This window comes from Drosophila ananassae, chromosome 3L (genome assembly GCF_017639315.1).
Source record: "Drosophila ananassae strain 14024-0371.13 chromosome 3L, ASM1763931v2, whole genome shotgun sequence".
Taxonomy (NCBI): domain Eukaryota; kingdom Metazoa; phylum Arthropoda; class Insecta; order Diptera; family Drosophilidae; genus Drosophila; species Drosophila ananassae.
The window spans coordinates 1467342-1484952 of NC_057929.1; the positions used below are offsets into that span (position 1 = coordinate 1467342).

General features: G+C 46.3%; 5 protein-coding genes across 9 annotated transcripts in view; 4 read left to right on the forward strand and 1 right to left on the reverse strand.

Moving 5' to 3' along the window:
- LOC6495416 (protein EFR3 homolog cmp44E) overlaps positions 1-5971 on the forward strand; it is a 56540-nt gene extending 50569 nt beyond the window's left edge. Inside the window, exons 1-9 of one of the 5 annotated variants that reach the window (XM_001958763.4) lie at positions 1144-1656; positions 2799-3003; positions 3065-3218; positions 3276-3521; positions 3692-3733; positions 3841-3971; positions 4039-4902; positions 4962-5586; positions 5650-5971. In XM_001958763.4, the coding sequence (XP_001958799.1) occupies positions 1572-1656; positions 2799-3003; positions 3065-3218; positions 3276-3521; positions 3692-3733; positions 3841-3971; positions 4039-4902; positions 4962-5586; positions 5650-5802 (2505 nt within the window). In that variant the 5' untranslated portion in view covers positions 1144-1571 and the 3' untranslated portion in view covers positions 5803-5971. Of the gene's footprint in view, positions 1-1143; positions 1657-2013; positions 2158-2798; positions 3004-3064; positions 3219-3275; positions 3522-3691; positions 3734-3840; positions 3972-4038; positions 4903-4961; positions 5587-5649 lie in introns of those variants that run through there. The other 4 variants (XM_014907815.3, XM_014907816.3, XM_014907817.3 and 1 more) reach the window with 4 other exon arrangements.
- An 81-nt stretch (positions 5972-6052) lies between these two features.
- On the forward strand, positions 6053-6524 carry LOC6502548. The gene has a single exon (XM_001958764.4). The coding sequence runs from the start codon at positions 6064-6066 to the stop codon at positions 6505-6507; it is 444 nt and encodes a 147-aa protein (XP_001958800.1). The 5' UTR covers positions 6053-6063; the 3' UTR covers positions 6508-6524.
- LOC6495229 (protein germ cell-less) lies at positions 6519-11160 on the reverse strand. The gene is made up of 4 exons (XM_001958765.4): positions 10920-11160; positions 8740-8902; positions 7734-8681; positions 6519-7669 (listed from the first exon to the last, which is right to left on the reverse strand). Exons 2-4 carry the CDS (start codon positions 8871-8873, stop codon positions 7042-7044), a joined length of 1710 nt encoding a protein of 569 aa, XP_001958801.1. The 5' UTR covers positions 8874-8902; positions 10920-11160; the 3' UTR covers positions 6519-7041.
- Positions 11161-11482: 322 nt separating this feature from the next.
- Positions 11483-17580, forward strand: LOC6495417 (tetraspanning orphan receptor). The gene is made up of 5 exons (XM_014907818.3): positions 11483-11639; positions 11861-12064; positions 15553-15742; positions 15803-15941; positions 16008-17580. Exons 2-5 carry the CDS (start codon positions 11876-11878, stop codon positions 16813-16815), a joined length of 1326 nt encoding a protein of 441 aa, XP_014763304.1. The 5' UTR covers positions 11483-11639; positions 11861-11875; the 3' UTR covers positions 16816-17580.
- Positions 12073-15626, forward strand: LOC26514191. The gene has a single exon (XM_014908502.3). The coding sequence runs from the start codon at positions 13593-13595 to the stop codon at positions 15294-15296; it is 1704 nt and encodes a 567-aa protein (XP_014763988.1). The 5' UTR covers positions 12073-13592; the 3' UTR covers positions 15297-15626.
- Positions 17581-17611: the final 31 nt, after the last annotated feature.

A 17611-nucleotide genomic window follows, 5' to 3' on the forward strand; every position in this document is an offset into this window, starting at 1 on the left:
TTCCTGCTTTGCTGTCAACCAGTTTCCACTGGAGCTACTGTTCGGTGACCCTATACATTGAGTCCCCCCAGCCCTGGCCTGCGGCCTCCCCCGCTCCTCTCCGAGGCCACTCCCACTCATCAATCACTAGTCATTAAAGCCGGTCACTAATTAATTCATCTTCCAGATACCAGCGGACAGGGCGCTAATCCCTGGCCACAAAAGTAAACAAAGCGTAAAATATGCTCAGAACTTAACGCTGGGAAATCTCCAGCCAAACTGCCTACAGTCCATCATCTCTAACTCGAATTTTCTTTTAAAATACAATAAATCTTTATAAAGATCTTTCAGTATTTGCATATACTACGCTTAATTTTAACACAAGTTTCAGTTTTAGTCTCGTTTAAGGTCTTACACTAAAGTATGCGACAGAAGGTTTTACTCTTGGACGTCTGACTGTATCCACATGCTCATATTTTTGCGCGTTTATAGCCACACACTTGAATATTTGAATATCACAGTAATTAATCAAAAAGTCGCAGAAGTAAGCAGCCCATTCAAATAAATCATCGATCGTCATCGTCGGTCAAGAAACTATAAAGCACGTCCACTTCGCCCGCCAGCCATCACCTTCGGCCCCTCTCCCAAAGCCAAAGGAGTCCATTTGGGATTAATAAAGTTGTCAACCCACGAAACTGGCGTGTGAAGCGCTCTTTGAAGCACACAGAAAAATAAAAACCACACCTGATAATAGGAAAATTTATTTTGATAAAAATATAAACATTTTTTATAGCTTTAAGAACTATTAAGAATGTTTATTCTATATTGAATCTAGAAAAAATTTAAAATATTGTTTCCTCTGACTTTTCTCCAAGTGTATAATCATTTTTTTGTCGTCAAGTACCCATTTTGCATTCCGAATTTAAGTGTTTAATTGAGAGCCCCGCATAACGGTAAACAAAACGAAGGCTAGGGAGTTCTCGACACACTACCCCCATGCCCACCTGTTATAGAACTTGTTTTATGAATGAAAAGCAGGATGCGAAAAGCTTGACTTCTCCCCAGAGCTTTTGGGGGCTTTTTGGGGGTCGTAGGCCATTGCGAAGCCTGAAAAGTGTGCTAAGCTTTGGTGCGAAAAACCCATTTTCATAGCACACATTTTCCATTCAGTTTGTTGTTCTCGCTGTGTGCGGTTTAAGTTTTTGATTTCACAAATTTCCACCCTTAATTGATCAATTTTATTTGGCCAAAGCAATTGCAGTATTATTTTAGACAGTAGACAACTTAGGAAACTCGTATTACGCGCTATATTGGTATTCATTAAGAGTGTAAGCTAAAAAAGTGAAAATGGCATCATTTGGCAAAGCCAAAATTGAAGCCCCTGTGATATAAGGTACCCATTATGGCCATAAAAAGCTCAATTGCGAACAAATCCGAGCTTTGTTCCCGTTAGTCGCGAGATATCAGCTGACCCGAAGCAACAACAAAGCAGCTAAAAACGGACTAAGTTTCGCGCTAAAAATAACTAAAGTTCATGGTCAACGTCCTGTGGTAGAGTGGGCCAATTTCTTTTGGCAATAATAAAGTTTAAAATGGCCCTGATACGTTGCTGCTTCGAACCGCCGGAATTACCCGAGTTCTTCGACAGTTTTGTGCAGAGATGCACGGATCCAAGTTGTAAGTATATGAGAATCCTTAAAAATATAGTTTTTTTGGATAACTATTATTATTTTTACTAAAAAATTTTCTTTCAAATTAAAATAAAACGGTTTCAATGAGGAATTTCTATAGTTAAGGGGAATCCTAGACTTCTAAACAAACTAAGTTTAATCATTTTTTATGAAATCCTTTAAAAAAGTATCTCTCTAGCAATCCTTTTTATGGATTTCCCTTTTTAAACTCCCTTCTTTAACTAAATTAAAAGTTAAACCATAAAATATAAGCGGAATCTTTAGACATTTCGCTCATGCCTGATTCATGCATGAAAATTGTGAGTGGCGTTGCCAGATTGCCATTTAACTAACCGGTAAGGCAACGCCATAAACGGAATCAACATCTGGCATCACTAGACAAAGTTTCCTTGTATCACGATAAAGTCGAAGCGTTTTATTTATCTTATGCCGTGATAACGGCCCCGGGAAACAAATTACGTGTTAGCAGCGGACGCCGTCATGCCTGGTAAGCGTTTCAGGGGGCAGGTGATATAGGGACCGGAGCGTTCCGTGCCACGGACCATTGAGCGAATTGACCTCGACACCAACACACAAATAATATCAAAGCCATTGGCGAGGAATGACGACACTTTTCAAATCGATGGAGGAAAGGTTTTAAGGGCTGGGCAGGAAGGAGGAAGTGCGGAAACGATGAGCAGTCCAATCACTCAGCTTGGCACACATATGCACAGTCGCAAAGGGGGAGACGGACACGCGACTAAGGGCAATCCGCAGGGCCGTTGAGAGGGGGGGTCAGCCGGGTAATTTTCCCGGGGCCCGCAATGGACAGGGGCCCGGCAGCGGGGTCTAATGACCGGGGGGTCAGCGGGACGAAAACGAAAAAGGGCCCGTGAGAAATCCATGCCCCGGGGCCCGACATGGCTTCTCGACGGCCCTGGCAATCCGAACAGCGAAACTATGGTCCGCGGAGCAATTATCGCGATAAGATTAAGCGGAAAATGGTGGTCGCACCCACACGACCTGAGCGATTTTCACAAGCTCACCACTCCGCCGGCGAGAGAGGTGGCGCCATGTTCACGTACCGCTGCCTCCGTGTCTGCCTGCCAAATCCCTCTAATCGCTGTGCCTTTCCTTGTGCCGTTCTAGGCTGCTGTGGGTGCTGCTCGGCCCTGAGGCCGCGCTACAAGCGCCTGGTCGACAACATCTTCCCCGTGAATCCGGAGGACGGTCTGGTGAAGTCCAACATGGAGAAACTAACCTTCTACTCGCTCAGCTCACCGGACAAGCTGGATCGAATTGGCGAATACTTGTACCAGAAGGCCACCAAGGACATCAACCGAAAGCGATACAAGTGAGTTTCCCACTTACCTAAGAATAACCTTTGAACTGTATTAAATCCTGTTCTTCCACAGGCTGGCTGAGATCGCCATGGAGGCCATGGACCTGCTGCTTCAGGCCTGCCATGCCCAGACCACTCTTAACCTCTTCGTGGAGTCGTTTCTTCGTATGGTACAGAAGCTGCTGGAGGACTCAAACCCTAATCTCAAGATTATGGCAACCAATTCGGTAAGATACTACTCACAAAAGCAAAAAGACTTTTCTCATACCTCCTGTCCTCTTCAGTTTGTTAAATTCGCCAACATCAATGAGGACACCCCTTCCTACCATCGCCGTTACGACTTCTTCATCTCGAAATTTTCGTCGATGTGCCACAGCGATGCGGCCAGTTTGCGGGACAGTCTGAGACTAGCTGGAATCAAGGGCCTGCAGGGAGTCATCCGGAAAACTGTGTCCGACGACCTGGTGGAGAACATTTGGGAGGCCCAGCACATGGAGAAGATTGTGCCCTCGCTGCTCTTCAATATGCAGGTTGGTATTGCGAGGATCTGGACTCGCCAAACCGATAGGAAATGTCTGTCCCATTGGCTGATTACTGAACTAATTTCGATGTATTTTGCATTTCGTTTTCGTGTATTTGTTAATGCAAACCAAACCCAAACTAACCACAACACAACCAACACACAACAATAACCAAACAGTTTTGTGTAAACGTTATGTTCGTGAAGAAAAATTTACTGGCGGTAATGATTCGAATTTTACCATTATATAAGCATAGTGAATGTTAATTAGAGCCTTACCCCCTTAATGTTACAGTCTAAACTAATGAGTTTTTTGTTTATCAACGCAGTCAGGTGATCTCACTCCCGTGGAAGACGCCACCAATGTAACGCCACCGGCACTGGCCGAGGAAGTGCTCCGAGAACTGGTGGGTCGCGCCTCCTTCGGACACATTCGTAGTGTGCTGAAGCCGTTGTTGACGTAAGTTACTCACCCGGATGCATTAACCACAGATGCTAATCAGTTGTTCGCCTCTTCTTATCAACAGTCATTTGGACCGTCATGAGCTGTGGGTGCCCAACACATTTGCGATCCATACATTCCGTATTGTCATGATCTCCATCCAGCCGCAGTACTCGTACACTGTGGTGGAGACGCTGATGCAGCATCTTGATAGCAACTTCAAGTCTTCGCCCAAAACACGCACATCGCTGGCTGTTGTGCTGTCGAAGATTATCGCCATAGCGGCGGGCGAAAGTGTTGGACCATCCGCCCTGGACATCATCAATAACCTGCTGACCCACCTCCGCACCAGCGTCAGCACCACCACCGAGATCACGCCGGAGGAGTCGCAGTACCAGGAGGCGCTGATCAACGCTCTGGGAGAGTTCGCCAACCACCATCCGGACTATCAGAAGATCGAAATCATGTTATTCATCATGAACACGGTGCCCGATCTCTCGAAGAAGAGTCGGGGCGATCAGATGCTACAGAACATACTGCTCAAGTCCCTGCTCAAAGTTGGCACCCAGTACAGCACTGTCTCGTTCGAGAAGGCATTCCCGGCCTCTTTCCTGCAGCCTCTGCTGAAGATGGCCCGGGCGCCTCATGATCCCACTCGAATGGTTGTTATGCAGATCTTCCAGGCGCTGCTCGACCGCCACCAGAACGAACAGGTGCTTAGCAGCGTCTCTGTGAAGCCATACCCTGCGCTGTCCCAGGAACCACCATCCCGCTCCGACATAATCTTCACGCATAAGTACGGAGCGAATATCATGCAGGCGCTCATCGACAGCATGGCCCTCTCGGATCGCGTTGACGCGCTGACCTCCAGCTTTAACACCGCCGCCCTGCTCATCGTGGAGATGTCCTGCAACGAAACAGTACAGGAGTTTCTGCTATTCATCTTGGGGTGAGTCATAGTGCTTACGTTTGGGAGCAATAAAATCTAATCTTTATATTCCGTTTCAGCATTCAGCAAGTAGCAAGTACTGTGGACACCCTGGGAAATGTGCATAAATGCAATTTGCACGCCATTTCCATTGCCCTGTTGGTGCTTATCTCACGAGTAAGTGGAATTAACAACCTTCTGGACTACGCCCAGAAAATTGTGGACGCGCGTCGCGAGGAAGCCACCCACTTCCTACCGCCCCTACTGGAGCCCAAGAAAATGTCCGGCAAGAACCTGAACCTGGCGCTCCCACACCTCTCCATTGATAAACTGGCGCTGGGAGAGTGCCTGCAAAACGCGGGCATGGATGCCCAGCGACTAAATACTGGCACCCCGTATACTCTTAACCAGACGGACCACCCGGGCCACCGTCACTCATGGGTGGAGTCCGTCAGCACTCAGCTAACGCAGCGAAACAGCTCGGCAGACCTCACCGTCTACAACGGGGACGTGGACAGCGTGAGCAGTTCCCCTGGTGTCTGCAAGAAGCTTTTAGCTCCGGAGTTCAACTTCGAGGCTATGAAGCGGGCTCTGGCAGAACCCACGGAGGCTGCCAAGAGGGAGCAGCGAGAACGCCAGATGCAGATTGTGCGGAACTTCCGAGAAGGTGAATTTGACGATCTGATGAGACGCACTGAACCCAAGGTGAGATCTTGAACTGCGAGTTAGATAACGTGATAATAAATTCTCTTTTTTATCTGATTCCAGCACGATCTCATTCAGAATCGCCTAAACGAGCTTTTTAATTCCCTGGCCGTGGAACGACAGATCACGCAGAGCGACAATAAGGCGGCTCAACTGCAGGCGAGCAATGAGAAGCCCATCTATGAGACGAACTTCCCCGAACTCTTTTATTACTAAATGGTATTATGTAAACCGGACTACATTCCGGCGATTATTCTGTACGGAATCAATGTATATTCATAATCCGAAAGCGAATTTGTTTGGTGTGTATGGGATGTATATGGGAACTAGATAAATTTTATTAAATTTTTCGTTGTTAATTGCAAACAATTGAATTGTTAAAATACCCTGCATATGTACTTTGAATTAATTGTTATACAAATATAATATATATGTATACGCAGTTGTTGGGGCATTCAGTCAAAATTTCAGACCAAAATGGGACGGACGAAAATCAAGTGCCGTCGGAGATCGAAGCCCTGTGCAGCCATCTGCAATGCGACTCGGAACCAGTCGTTCCGTGCTGGGGAGCATGTTTATAAAGGCGGCGGGCGTAACCCTTTCTTCAGGTTTCTGGTCCATTTCCGAAGGTGCAACCGAGAATGGCTGCAAGGCCTGCCAGCGACCGAGGTGTCTATCATGGCAGGCACATTGTGGCGATGTATGTGCCCGAAGGAGAAGGAGCCGTATGTGGAAGCAGCCCGCAAGTCCAGATACATGTACTGGGCGCGTAGCCAGAGGATAAATTGGTTTCTCAGAACCCTTCGAGACTCATGTCGTGAGAGTAAAACCCAATGCCAGTCTAGCTGGCTGCTGTTGAACGCCATTGTGTCCTGGCGGCAGTTTGTCATACAAGATCTGTTCAATTTTGATGTCAAATAAAAATCGAATCGTTGTAATTAGGTGTAAACTTTAATAAATCACTCAAGGTAATGGTTACTGTGCGTACATGAAGCGAGTAAAAATGTGTTAGGACAGTTAGTTAGATGCGTTGAACATACAATTTCCGAATACGCTTTTCTATATATTAGTTACTTGCCACGTTACTTGTTACTTAAACATAACAATCACATCTTTAAACGCTGAATCATTTAAAACTACGTTTTGCAACATCTACGTAGGTGCGAGGGCACTAGAGTGTGCTCTTACTCTAAGAATTGATAGTGGTTGGCCATTATTACAATCTAATAATGATGTAAACGATATACAAAAATATAGATTTTCGCATACCAGACGATCTCTGATACGCTAGCGATGAATGTACAATTATGCGGATTGAGTGCCAATCGCAGTGGCGATAAAAGAATTTACAATTAAAAACTACATCGAGGCCCGGTAACAACGTTAACGAGTAAATGAACAAAAACTGGTGGTACTGGTAGTGGTGGATTGAGTGGACAATTGGTTGGAGCGCGCTCAGCACGCCCGGTCGCCGCAAATGGCGTCCGCATCGCTTGCCGACCAGGCGATTCGCGGCCGTGCTGCTGGCGATGACGGCGTCGATGGTCCAGAGTCGCCAATGAAGACCGCCGAGTCGTCGGCACTGGCTGGTGTGAGTGGTCTTTCGCAGTCGGCACCAATTTCCGAAATGGGATCAGAAAGAGACGTCGTCCCGTCCTCGCTATACGGCACAACTTCCTTGAAACTTTGATTCGGTGGGTTTACCACCAACATGTTGATGGAGATTAGAAGCGGATGCACCAGCTTTGGATCGAGAACCATGAGCGGCACCTCCTCGTTTTTCTCCAGACTCAGGGTGCAGATCTCGGAGGTCTGTGTGAAGACAGGCTGTCGGCGGGCATTTATAGAGGTCACCGTAGTCCGAACCATGAACTTTCTCCGCGTCTGCAGGCTCAGCACCCGCTCGTGCTCATGCCGGTGATGGCGCCGAATGTTGAGACGGCGCGAGTCCATTATCAGGATGAGATCCATGCCAAAGTTGAAGCCCGTCCAGCGCCATTTTTGATAGCCAGGCTCGAGGAGTAGGCGCCCACACCGCATGCAGTTCTCAAAGAACTGCTCGTCGTCCAGCTGCGTCGGACTGCTGTAATTTCGGAAGAAAGATAATGCTATAGTTTGTGGATAAAAAAAGGGGGATAGCATCTTACCAATCCTCCTGCCCGTGATCTATCCGCAGCAACGCCTCCCAGTGGCTGTGAATGTGACGGTAGAGCCACTCTTTGGGTATGATGTTATCATTGTATATGATCTTTAGATCCATGTAGTGATTCGTCAGGTACTGTGTGCGAAGCCTCTGAAAGACACGAATGTACGGCTGTCCCTCTGGCGTGGCCAGGAACGAACGCTCCTCCATTCGGTTAGTGAAATACGTCCACTGTACGACGTCCACGCTGGGCGTGTGAGTTTCCACGCCGGCATTGGCTAGCCGCTCCTGCGTTTTCAGTGCCTCGGCCCGCTGCACCGGGTCTTCGGGATCATAGTCGGGATGTATTCGCAGGAACATCCAAGTGCGCAGCAGGGTATACAATGAGAACTCGGTCTGCATCACGTACAGATCGTGGCTGGCGGTCAGAGCGCTCATCAGTTCGATTGAGATCTGCCTCAGGAGATTGGGGAACTTGCTGTATATGCTCAGTAGGTTTATTTGGAACCACTGGAAGGTGGATTTCTTGACTCCAACGACTCCGTATTGGCAGGCAGCCTCGTAGTACTGGATGGCTGTCTCCGGACTTATGGAGTCCACCATAACCTCGGAGCACTTGTCGATAATGCCGTCCAGATGGAAGAGCGTCGCCGTCGCTAACACTGGAATAACGTCCGCAGGTTCTATTTCAATCTCATCGGAGTACATCGATCCAAAGACGGCGTCCAGACTGGCCACGGTTATTCGATCGTCGAGGATCGTTATCTGGACAAAGTTCTGCTGCGCCTCCCGCCACGTTCCGTTGAACATGGTGTAGAAGTAGGGACTCTGGCTCAGGTACACCTTGTGCAAATGCCACACCTTGTCCAGAGCCATGACAGCTACGTCGGAGTTCTGCTGCTCCTTGAACAGGGCTTTGTATATATACTGGGTGGTGGTTAGCAGCTTTTTCCTACGGAATAAGAGTTCATTTAGAAGTATGGAATGGAATATCGATGTAAGCCACTAACTTTTTTGGCACCGTGGCGTCCAGGTGGGCCTGCTCATCCGCCCCCGCCGAAGAGTCGGTGCTCCGCCTCCGCTTTCGCCGGCCACTAAACACGTCGGCTACGTTGCTCTGCATGGATCCCATGATCTGACCCATGGCTCAATGCTGGCACAGGAATTCCCGCTCTGAAAAGAACCCAGATACATATGTAGATGTGAGATATGTTGGCATTTGTTTGTTTACAAATTTTTGTAAGGGATCTGGGTCGTCGTGGATTATCGATCTGACAGGTTGCGTGTTGATAGCGAGCGCCCTAAAATGTAACCCAACCGGTTGACCCACTTTCGTTCCGCCAAACTGTAACGCCAGTCTCTGTAACGGAGTGGATGGGATACACCTTCCCGGGTGGGCGACAATTCATGTGGGTGGTCACAAATAATACCCATAGAGCTTGCGCCCTGAACCGGACGGAAAACGCATCCAATCATCAATGACTCTGCCACTCTGTAATGATGATGTCACCGCGCATCTTGGCCGCGTGCGAGAAAGCCATACGACAGTTGTAATGAAGTCCCACGCGAAAGGGGGAACTATCAGACATGAAATATTGGATCTTTCTTTTGATAAGCAAGTGTTTCTTCATAAAAGTATGGTGTCTAGAGTGTCTAGTTTGAGAGGGAATTTGAATAAACAAATAAATTAAAAGTATAATTGATGTGTAGTTACTTTATCAGTTTCAGATACCATTTTGAAGGAACTCATAACTCTCTCACAGGTATTATCTATCCCTCAACCAACAGATAACGAATGAAAGCCACGGAAAAGTGGTCTTACCAACACGAACTCCACTGTATTTCCAAAAAAGATTCGTAAGGGGGGCAGGTTCTATAATTAGAACAAGATCAAACGAGGGCGATTCCATACCATACCCATTGGAAGCAGTCGTGCTTTGTCGGCGGACAATTACTGGAGCTGGACGAGTGTTGTAACCATGTCAAGGCCGCAGCGGAAGCTACTCATGCTGCTGCTGCCCATAAATAAACAAACGAGCGCACATTAGCGATGTTGCCTGTGCTTTCGACACCTCGACAGCCGCGACTCTCATTGATATGGACGACGAGACAATCAGGCTCTATAATCGTCCGATGATTGTATCGGACTCTTAAACCCATCTTGGAAAAGTGGTTGGAGGGGGGCTGGGCTGAGGTGGGAGATGAGTGGTTGGGGTGGGGGCGCGGTGGGCTGGTCGACAGCAGATGGCGAGTTTGTTTTGGTGCGGCGCAGTTCCGAAAACAAAAGTAAACTATCCAAAACCGGTTCCCGGAGCATGTATTTCTTATAAGACCAAAACAAGACTGAGGATTGCAGCGCTTCAAATTACGTCATCACTTGGAGTCGGATTCGGATTCGGAGAGAGTGCGAAACGACAGGCGGAGAGCCAGTACTGGGAAGGGTGGGGAGGCTAAAGGAGCTCCTTTCTAAATATACCTCGATTTTTTCCAGGTCGTTTCTGCGATTCAAAAAATAAATCATTAAATAAGGAATTTCATGCTCTAAATAAAGAAAATCATGGTTGTTAAGTTCCAGACTTAGAAATAGGACAAAATACAAAAAAATTAACTATAAAAAATAAAAAATTAATGTTGCCCAAGGAGTTAACGGCTAAATAACGTGGGTAATCGTCGAAAGAAGCCAACAAGCATGGGCGGAGATTCGAACTCACGACTCAACAGTTTCGTTTCAAAGGTACAGGGGCCCTTCCAGCCACTTAGACCACAGCGCCACCGCAGCTAGAAGGCTGACGGCGTCAAAAAACGAACATGAGTGGAGGTACCTTGTTTATGACCCCCCGAATCAGCTGGGGCCTCAAACCCTATCCGATTGGCAGACCGAAAACATTGTTGATTCGCAAAACATGGTTTACGACTAGCTGTTGTTTGGCGCTGATAACACGAACCGCCACACATCGTGATATGAACTCGACCCACCAGACACCACAAGAGACCATCGAACCACCAAAAACGGACTATTTCTCTTTATCCCAAGTTTCGTGGATGAGCAGAGTGCAGTTAATTCGAGTCTATAAATAGCAAACAAAAGTGAATTCGGTGTGACGTAGTTGGGAAATGCAGCAGGGGTGTGAGGGAGCAACAAAGAGAAAATCAGAGAGCACATCGTGCAGAACTGATAAACGGAACTTACTGTAAATGTGCAGTTACCGTTGCGCGTTTTTTTTATATAACTGCAATTGCACTCCACGTTCACTAATTCGCCGATAAATAAATATATGCACTGATTATAGTCCGATGAAGGCGTGCGAGCCCAAGTATTCAGTTCGTTCCCGAGTCTCTCTGTTTCTGTTTGTATGCAGTTTCTTTCCCTTCCAACATGAGCAAAAACAAACATAAGTGTGACCGTAGTCGATTTTGATAAATATTCAAATATTTTTAAATCTGGTATTAAAAAACAAACTTTGTTATTTAAATAGAACTCTCTTTAATTATTATTTATTTATTAGTTAATAATACAAACAGAATATTTAAAGTATTATTAAAAGGACAGCTATGAATGAATGAAGAAATAGCCATCACAATTTTTACTTTAATTTCATACAAGATACTTTGAAACGCTGTATTACTTATATAAAAAGAATAAAAGCTTGAGAAAATTGTTTATTTAAATTTATCGTTGTCCTAGTTCTGCAAATTTCGAGTTAAAACATCATTTTGTTTTGAAAAATCAAATTTTTCAGTGCTGCCAATACTGTTAATTTTGTGAGACCGTTGTTTTGGGATTTTTGCTCTTGCGAAGAAAAGAGGGATTTTCTTCGCTGCGCAGCAGTTAAATAAAATTGAATACACCAAAATTGGACACAAATCAAACTGAAAAGCTGCTCGAGTTGCATTATTACATACATCCGAGGTAGGAGATAAGTGAATCAAACGAAATTGGCAAATCAATTGCGTAAAGTGTTGGATGGAAAATTTTCAAGGGAACCGTGAAAAGTGGCACACAATAACAAATACACACACATTTACTTAATTGGGGTTTCGCGGTTGTGTGTGTGTTGTGTGTGGGGCACAGAAATAAACACAATTATTGCAATGCTCTGAACTCTTTATTGCCTTCGTTCTCTTTCGCAGTTTGTGGGGCGAGCAATGTTTAGGATCCACTTAAAAATGGGTCCGCAACGCAACCAGCTCCACGGCACCACCGCCGCCGCTAACAACAACAATGGCAACAACGCCGCTACCACCAGTAGCAACATTCGTCACCTGAAGGAGTTTACCTGCTGCTTTGGCCTGCATGTTCACACCGCCACCCTGATGATCGGCTTGTGGCACCTGGTAAGCAAAACAACTAATAAAAACGATTCCTTAATGCCCATGCCCCTTGACCTTTGAAAGGAGGTGCAACGCGTAGGCGGTGGGTGTACGTATACACACCTGTCCCAGCGGATATACACAAATACTTGCTTGCAGTGCCACCCACGCATGCAACTCTCATTGCCTGTGCGAAAAATTTGACCCTGTTCAGTGTCGGCGAAGGGGAAAAATCAATTTCCCAATTGCCCAGTTTCCGACAAACTGTGACCCCCCCCCCCCAGTGACTCTGAAACTTCAACTCACTTTCCCCCATTGTGACGTCAATGGGGGAGTACGTGATGAGGTAGTGCGTCATTTGATCAAATTTGCCTAAAAATAAGATCAAAGCATGACAATTTCTTCGTGCAGCGGAAGTTTCACCATCGGGGGAAGCTTCATTGTCTAAAACTAACCTTTCACAAGCTCGTGACTTTGCATAAACAATTGTTACACTGGAAAAAATACATTGGCTGGAAAAGCGTTTCCCTTGCTCTACTTGGGTAGAAAAAATAATAGTTATAGTTTGCCATATCATTATTTTATTGAATAATATTCTATTTTTTCATCATTATTTATAGATTTTTCTCAGTGTAGCATGTGAATTGCTGATCTGCTTATTTCGTTTATAATGCGTTTGTTGTGATACCGGGCATTTATGGGCGGTCAGGTCACGTTTCATGGCAGAACTCTCCCTCACATGCGCTACCCCAATGATAACAGTTTGAGGAGCACTGGAGCTATCACCTTCACTAAAATGGCGAATGCATTTCGGCTGATAAGAACTTTCGCTGTCGGATGGCCAAGATGATTGACTCATTCGCTATGATGACGATGGACTGTTGATACATTCCGCTATGCAGATAAGATTCAATTTCCTTCAGGGGGTAATGGGGAGAAGAATATATGAGAAATGAATGCCGCATCAAAGGTCGAGGCGTGTTGAAAACAAAGCCATCAACCTGAGATACTTGGACACAAAATCGGATATCCAAGCACGGCCATTTGTGCAAACAGCAACAAGATATTTGCATGAGCTGTTCACTTATTTTTATAAACTACACGTACCCGACAAGTGATGTGCAAACATTAACTCCAGCGGGAGCGGGAGTTTACTCTGCCTCGGGGTATCTATCTTCTTAAGCAACCTTCCTGATGGTCTCTGCCATAAATTCGAGAATTGTTAATTCCGCTGTCAGCTATCAGCCAACAGTTGCAAATCAAATCAAATGACTCTTATCTATTTTGGGCTCTTGCCTTATCGCGATGAGCCGGCTGACACACCTGCTATGAGTACTTGAAAGACTTTTAGATGGATAGATTGGGTTTGAAATTCCCCACTCGTGATCCTTGAGAAAATCGAATATGGGTTGACTTTCCACTCAGATTTTACTCAGAATTAAATACAATAGGTTTCTGGCCAGACACATTTTCCCCCCAATGCTCACTTCCGATGAAAGCGGCCCCGAAGAAGCTGTCCCAGCGGTAAAGGTGTCTGCGTGATTCCAATGCAATGCTCCGTACCGACGGCGCCAGTACTGGTGACGAATGCGAATACCTATGCGACTCGGAACTAAGCAATGCAAGTAAGGTGGAGGAAACTGGAGACGTTAATCCCAAAGAGGACCATTTAAAGAAAAAGGAGGTTATAGTTCTATATAAAAAGCCGGGAGGGTTACAAGAGGACGATAGTTTGGAGAAAACGGATAAGCTGAATCTATCCGTAAGGTCGGCCGAGGCCGAAGTGGAGGAGGAAAAGGAACTAAAAGTTCTTTATAAAAGGCCGGCCGATTCGCAAGAGGAGGGCTCTTCGGAGAAAACGGAGCGAACTTATCTATCTGTAAGGCCGCTCGAGTCCCAAGAGGAGGAACTTTCGGAGAAAAAGGAGCTGAAATGTCTCTACAGAAGGCCGGCTTGGGACTCGCAAGAGGAGGACCATTCGGAGGCAACAGAGTCAAATGGTCCATATGGAAGTCCTTTTGAGTCCGAAGATAAGGATCTAACATGTCTATACAAAAGGCCTGCCGCGAACCGGAGCTGTTCCTCATCCGAAGCGAATGATTTGGCGGTTCAGGTTAGTGGAAGTGGCAAGCTGAAGGAGCAACGATTGTTCTCGATAGGACACAGAGTACCGGACACTTGGAAGTCGCCGGAACACCGCAAGTTCCTGCCCGAGAAGTCCAATCTGTACGACCACATTGTGGAGCTGGCGCGCTGCCGAGTGCAGACTAACGCCATAGTGACCATCGGCCACAATCACTTCCCTGTGCATCTGATTGTCCTTCAGAGCTATTCTGCCATGTTTCGGGATATTGGGAACGAACTGAGCATCGAGCTGCCTGCCGAAGTGGTAACTCCTCGCGCCTTCGGCCTTCTTTACGACTGGATGATCGAGACCAATCCGTTTCTGCCGCGTATCGGACTCTTGGAGTTGCTTCATGCGGCTCAATTTCTACAAATTCCACAGTTGGTTACCCAATGCGAAGCTTGTATAGCCACGGGCTTCAAAGAGGAAGCTGCCGCGATGCTGTACTTGGAAGCAAAGCTTCTCAAGGTGGAGGCCAATCATACCATGTTACTCTTGCGCATTTCCTTGTTTTTTTTAACGTTCGTGGCTACGAAGGAGTTCCTGGAGCTGCCCTTAAAACCGCTGCGAATGCTGCTTTCGTCCAATGATATCGGTGTGAACTCAGAGCTGGAGGTGTTTATGTCCGTTGTACGGTGGTTAAATTATGAGTGGCCAAAGCGTGAGGGAATCACGGCAAAGGTTGTAGGATGTATTCGATTCGGATTGATTCCTCCCTGGCTGCTTATCCGCCTACAGCGGACGGACATCTCTGCCTTGGAAGTTAGAAATATCGTTGGCCATCAGGACGTGCGTCAGGGAATCCATGAAGGCATTGCCTACACTACGACGCGGATTTTCTATGGCACCGATCGCGAGGCCTTCAAGCAGCACCTCCAGCGAACTGGCGCCACACCGCCCATGCATAGGAATTGGATTTACGATCGCAACTGTCATCACCACCACCGACTACACTGCAAACTAGCACTGGACTTCACCTTTGAGTCGTTTGTGGAGTACCTGAACTATTTGCAGTGCCAGCAGCGGGATTACTGGCAGACCTTTGAGAAGGCGGATGCCAGCAACGTGTGTGTGGGTTGTGAACGGACTCAGGCGGCTGGCGATTCAGATCCTTCCAAAACTACTGATTGATTTTGAATGTTTGTTTGCTAAATTTGCGCAAAAATATATATCTTGAAAAAAACCTTAGCTTTCGAATTATAAATTAAAATGAATAGATAATTTATCTTTTAGATTGTCTAATCGAAGTGGCCCTTGAAAAACAAAGAACCCATTGAGGTGTCTGCTGATATATGTCTATTTTGTTTGGTTAATATAATGATTAAATCGTTTCACAAGCTATATCCCGGACAATAATACTTATACTTTGCATTGTTTTCTCTTTCAGTTCTTGAACATCCTGGCATTGAGTGTCCTGGCAGTTATTTGGCGAAATCCCGAGATGATGGACGAGCTAGAGGGTGGAAGCCACGACTCCACAGTGGATCTTAGTGCCCCGGCCCTGCCCACGCCGCTCAGCAAGGTGGATCCTCCCTACGCCTACCGCGATCACTCCTTCAACTACCGTAATCGTTACCGTGAGAATCCAATTTAACTTCTTTTTAGCCAAGATTTCTAATTTCTTTTTTAAACCTCAGAAAACTTTGACATGGGTGGCTTGGTGTGCACTTGTATGATAGCCATAACTCTGATGATGATCTACGGAACCATTAAGGGAAAGCCCTCTCACTTGCTACCGTTTTTCTGCCTCCAGCTCTTTGATTTTGCCATTACAACGTAAGTAAACAGATCTAAAGTTGGAAAATAATATTATATATAACTTAAATATTTCTTCCTCCTTAGCCTAACTGCTGCTGGATATCTGTGCTACCTTCAGGCTATTCACCGCATGATTTCCGAGTCGCACCGCTTGCCCTGGCGCGAGAAGCTTCTGGAGCTGCCGCCCGAGGAATTGGTTGTAGTCGTTTTGGTCGTCTTTGTCTGCATTGTTTTCCTCAAGGCCTACTGCATTGGTATCGTCTGGCGTTGCTACAAGTACTTGACCCTGCGCCAGCAGCATGTACGCACCCTGTTCCCCTTCCTGGAGCCCCCGACTGGAGTACATAACGTTGGCGGATCTTTTGGTGGCGAGGAGCGTGCCTACTCCACGCTGCTGCCCAATTATGATGAGGCCATTGCCCAGTATCTGAAACAAGCTCCGCCACCGTCTTACCAAGTGGCCATGTCCAATTACCAGGAAGACCAGGCAGAGGCTAGTGGCACTGAGGCCGCTCAGGCAGTGGCTCCTCTCTTTGTTGCCCTTGCTGGAGCAACTACGGCCAATGCCGCTTCCAACACAGATGCCAACATGGACAACAACAACGATATACCCAACAACAACAATACAATGCACGTGAATGCCAACACGCCGCCAATGCGACGTAGCGACGCGTCCGTTAATGTTAACATCGACGAGGGATTGGACAACGAAGAGGAGGAGGATTTGGAAGTCATTGATGGAGGAATGGAGGTGATCGGAGGAATACCGCCACCACCGCCCTACAACGATGTGGCTGATGCTCAGGTGCAGGTGCCCTCTCAGTCGCCGATGCATCGCGAGTCAAACATTCCGGGTCAGGTGCTCGGCGGTCGCGACGAAAGCCAGGCCTAAGTTGTGGTCGCAGCTAGTTTGTTCCCCATGTCATGTCTGGTGGGTTGTGATCATCACAGGCAGTCATGCACCCACTACTCTCCGGATCCCTTTCTTGCCCATTTGGTCTGGTTTCTAACTCTCATCATCTACCCCCTAACTATCATTCCCAGGCACACATACGCGGTCTATATAGATGCATAAATGTATTGAGTAGTGTTGTGTTTAGAAAGGCGAAATCCAAACTAGTTTCCGCTTTTAGTCGTCGCTCATTATTGTTGTTTAACGTACAATTAAGATGCCCTGGTTGCTGCTCATCGAGTGAACGAAAAAAAGCTGAACAAAACCAAATACGGTTGGCGATGCTGGCTAGAAAAGCTTCAATTCCTTTTCGGCCGGATCTGACCCGAAATTAGCTGCAACAATCTATAAGAAAAACTTTTTCGTTTAGCCTGAGTTAGGTTGAGAATATTGCTTAGTTGAGGCCCATGTATTTGTTACCAGAGTGTGTCGTTTTCTTCGCAAGCACCTCTACGAACGGAGCGGAAGTTCAATGTTTTAAGTTAAGACTCTACGTAAGACTCTATGCATATTAAATACATAGTACTGAATACTGAGCACAGGCATACATAATCCGCAATTATGATGATATATCAATGTATTTTACTATTGTGTATTAATACCAGCAACAAAAGCAGTGTTTTGTGTATGTACATTATTTAAATGTATACTGTATACTAAATATGCAGAGATATTCGAATAAATATTAGTGTATATTTAACTTAATTGTTTGGGTTTTGTTATTTATTTCACTTAT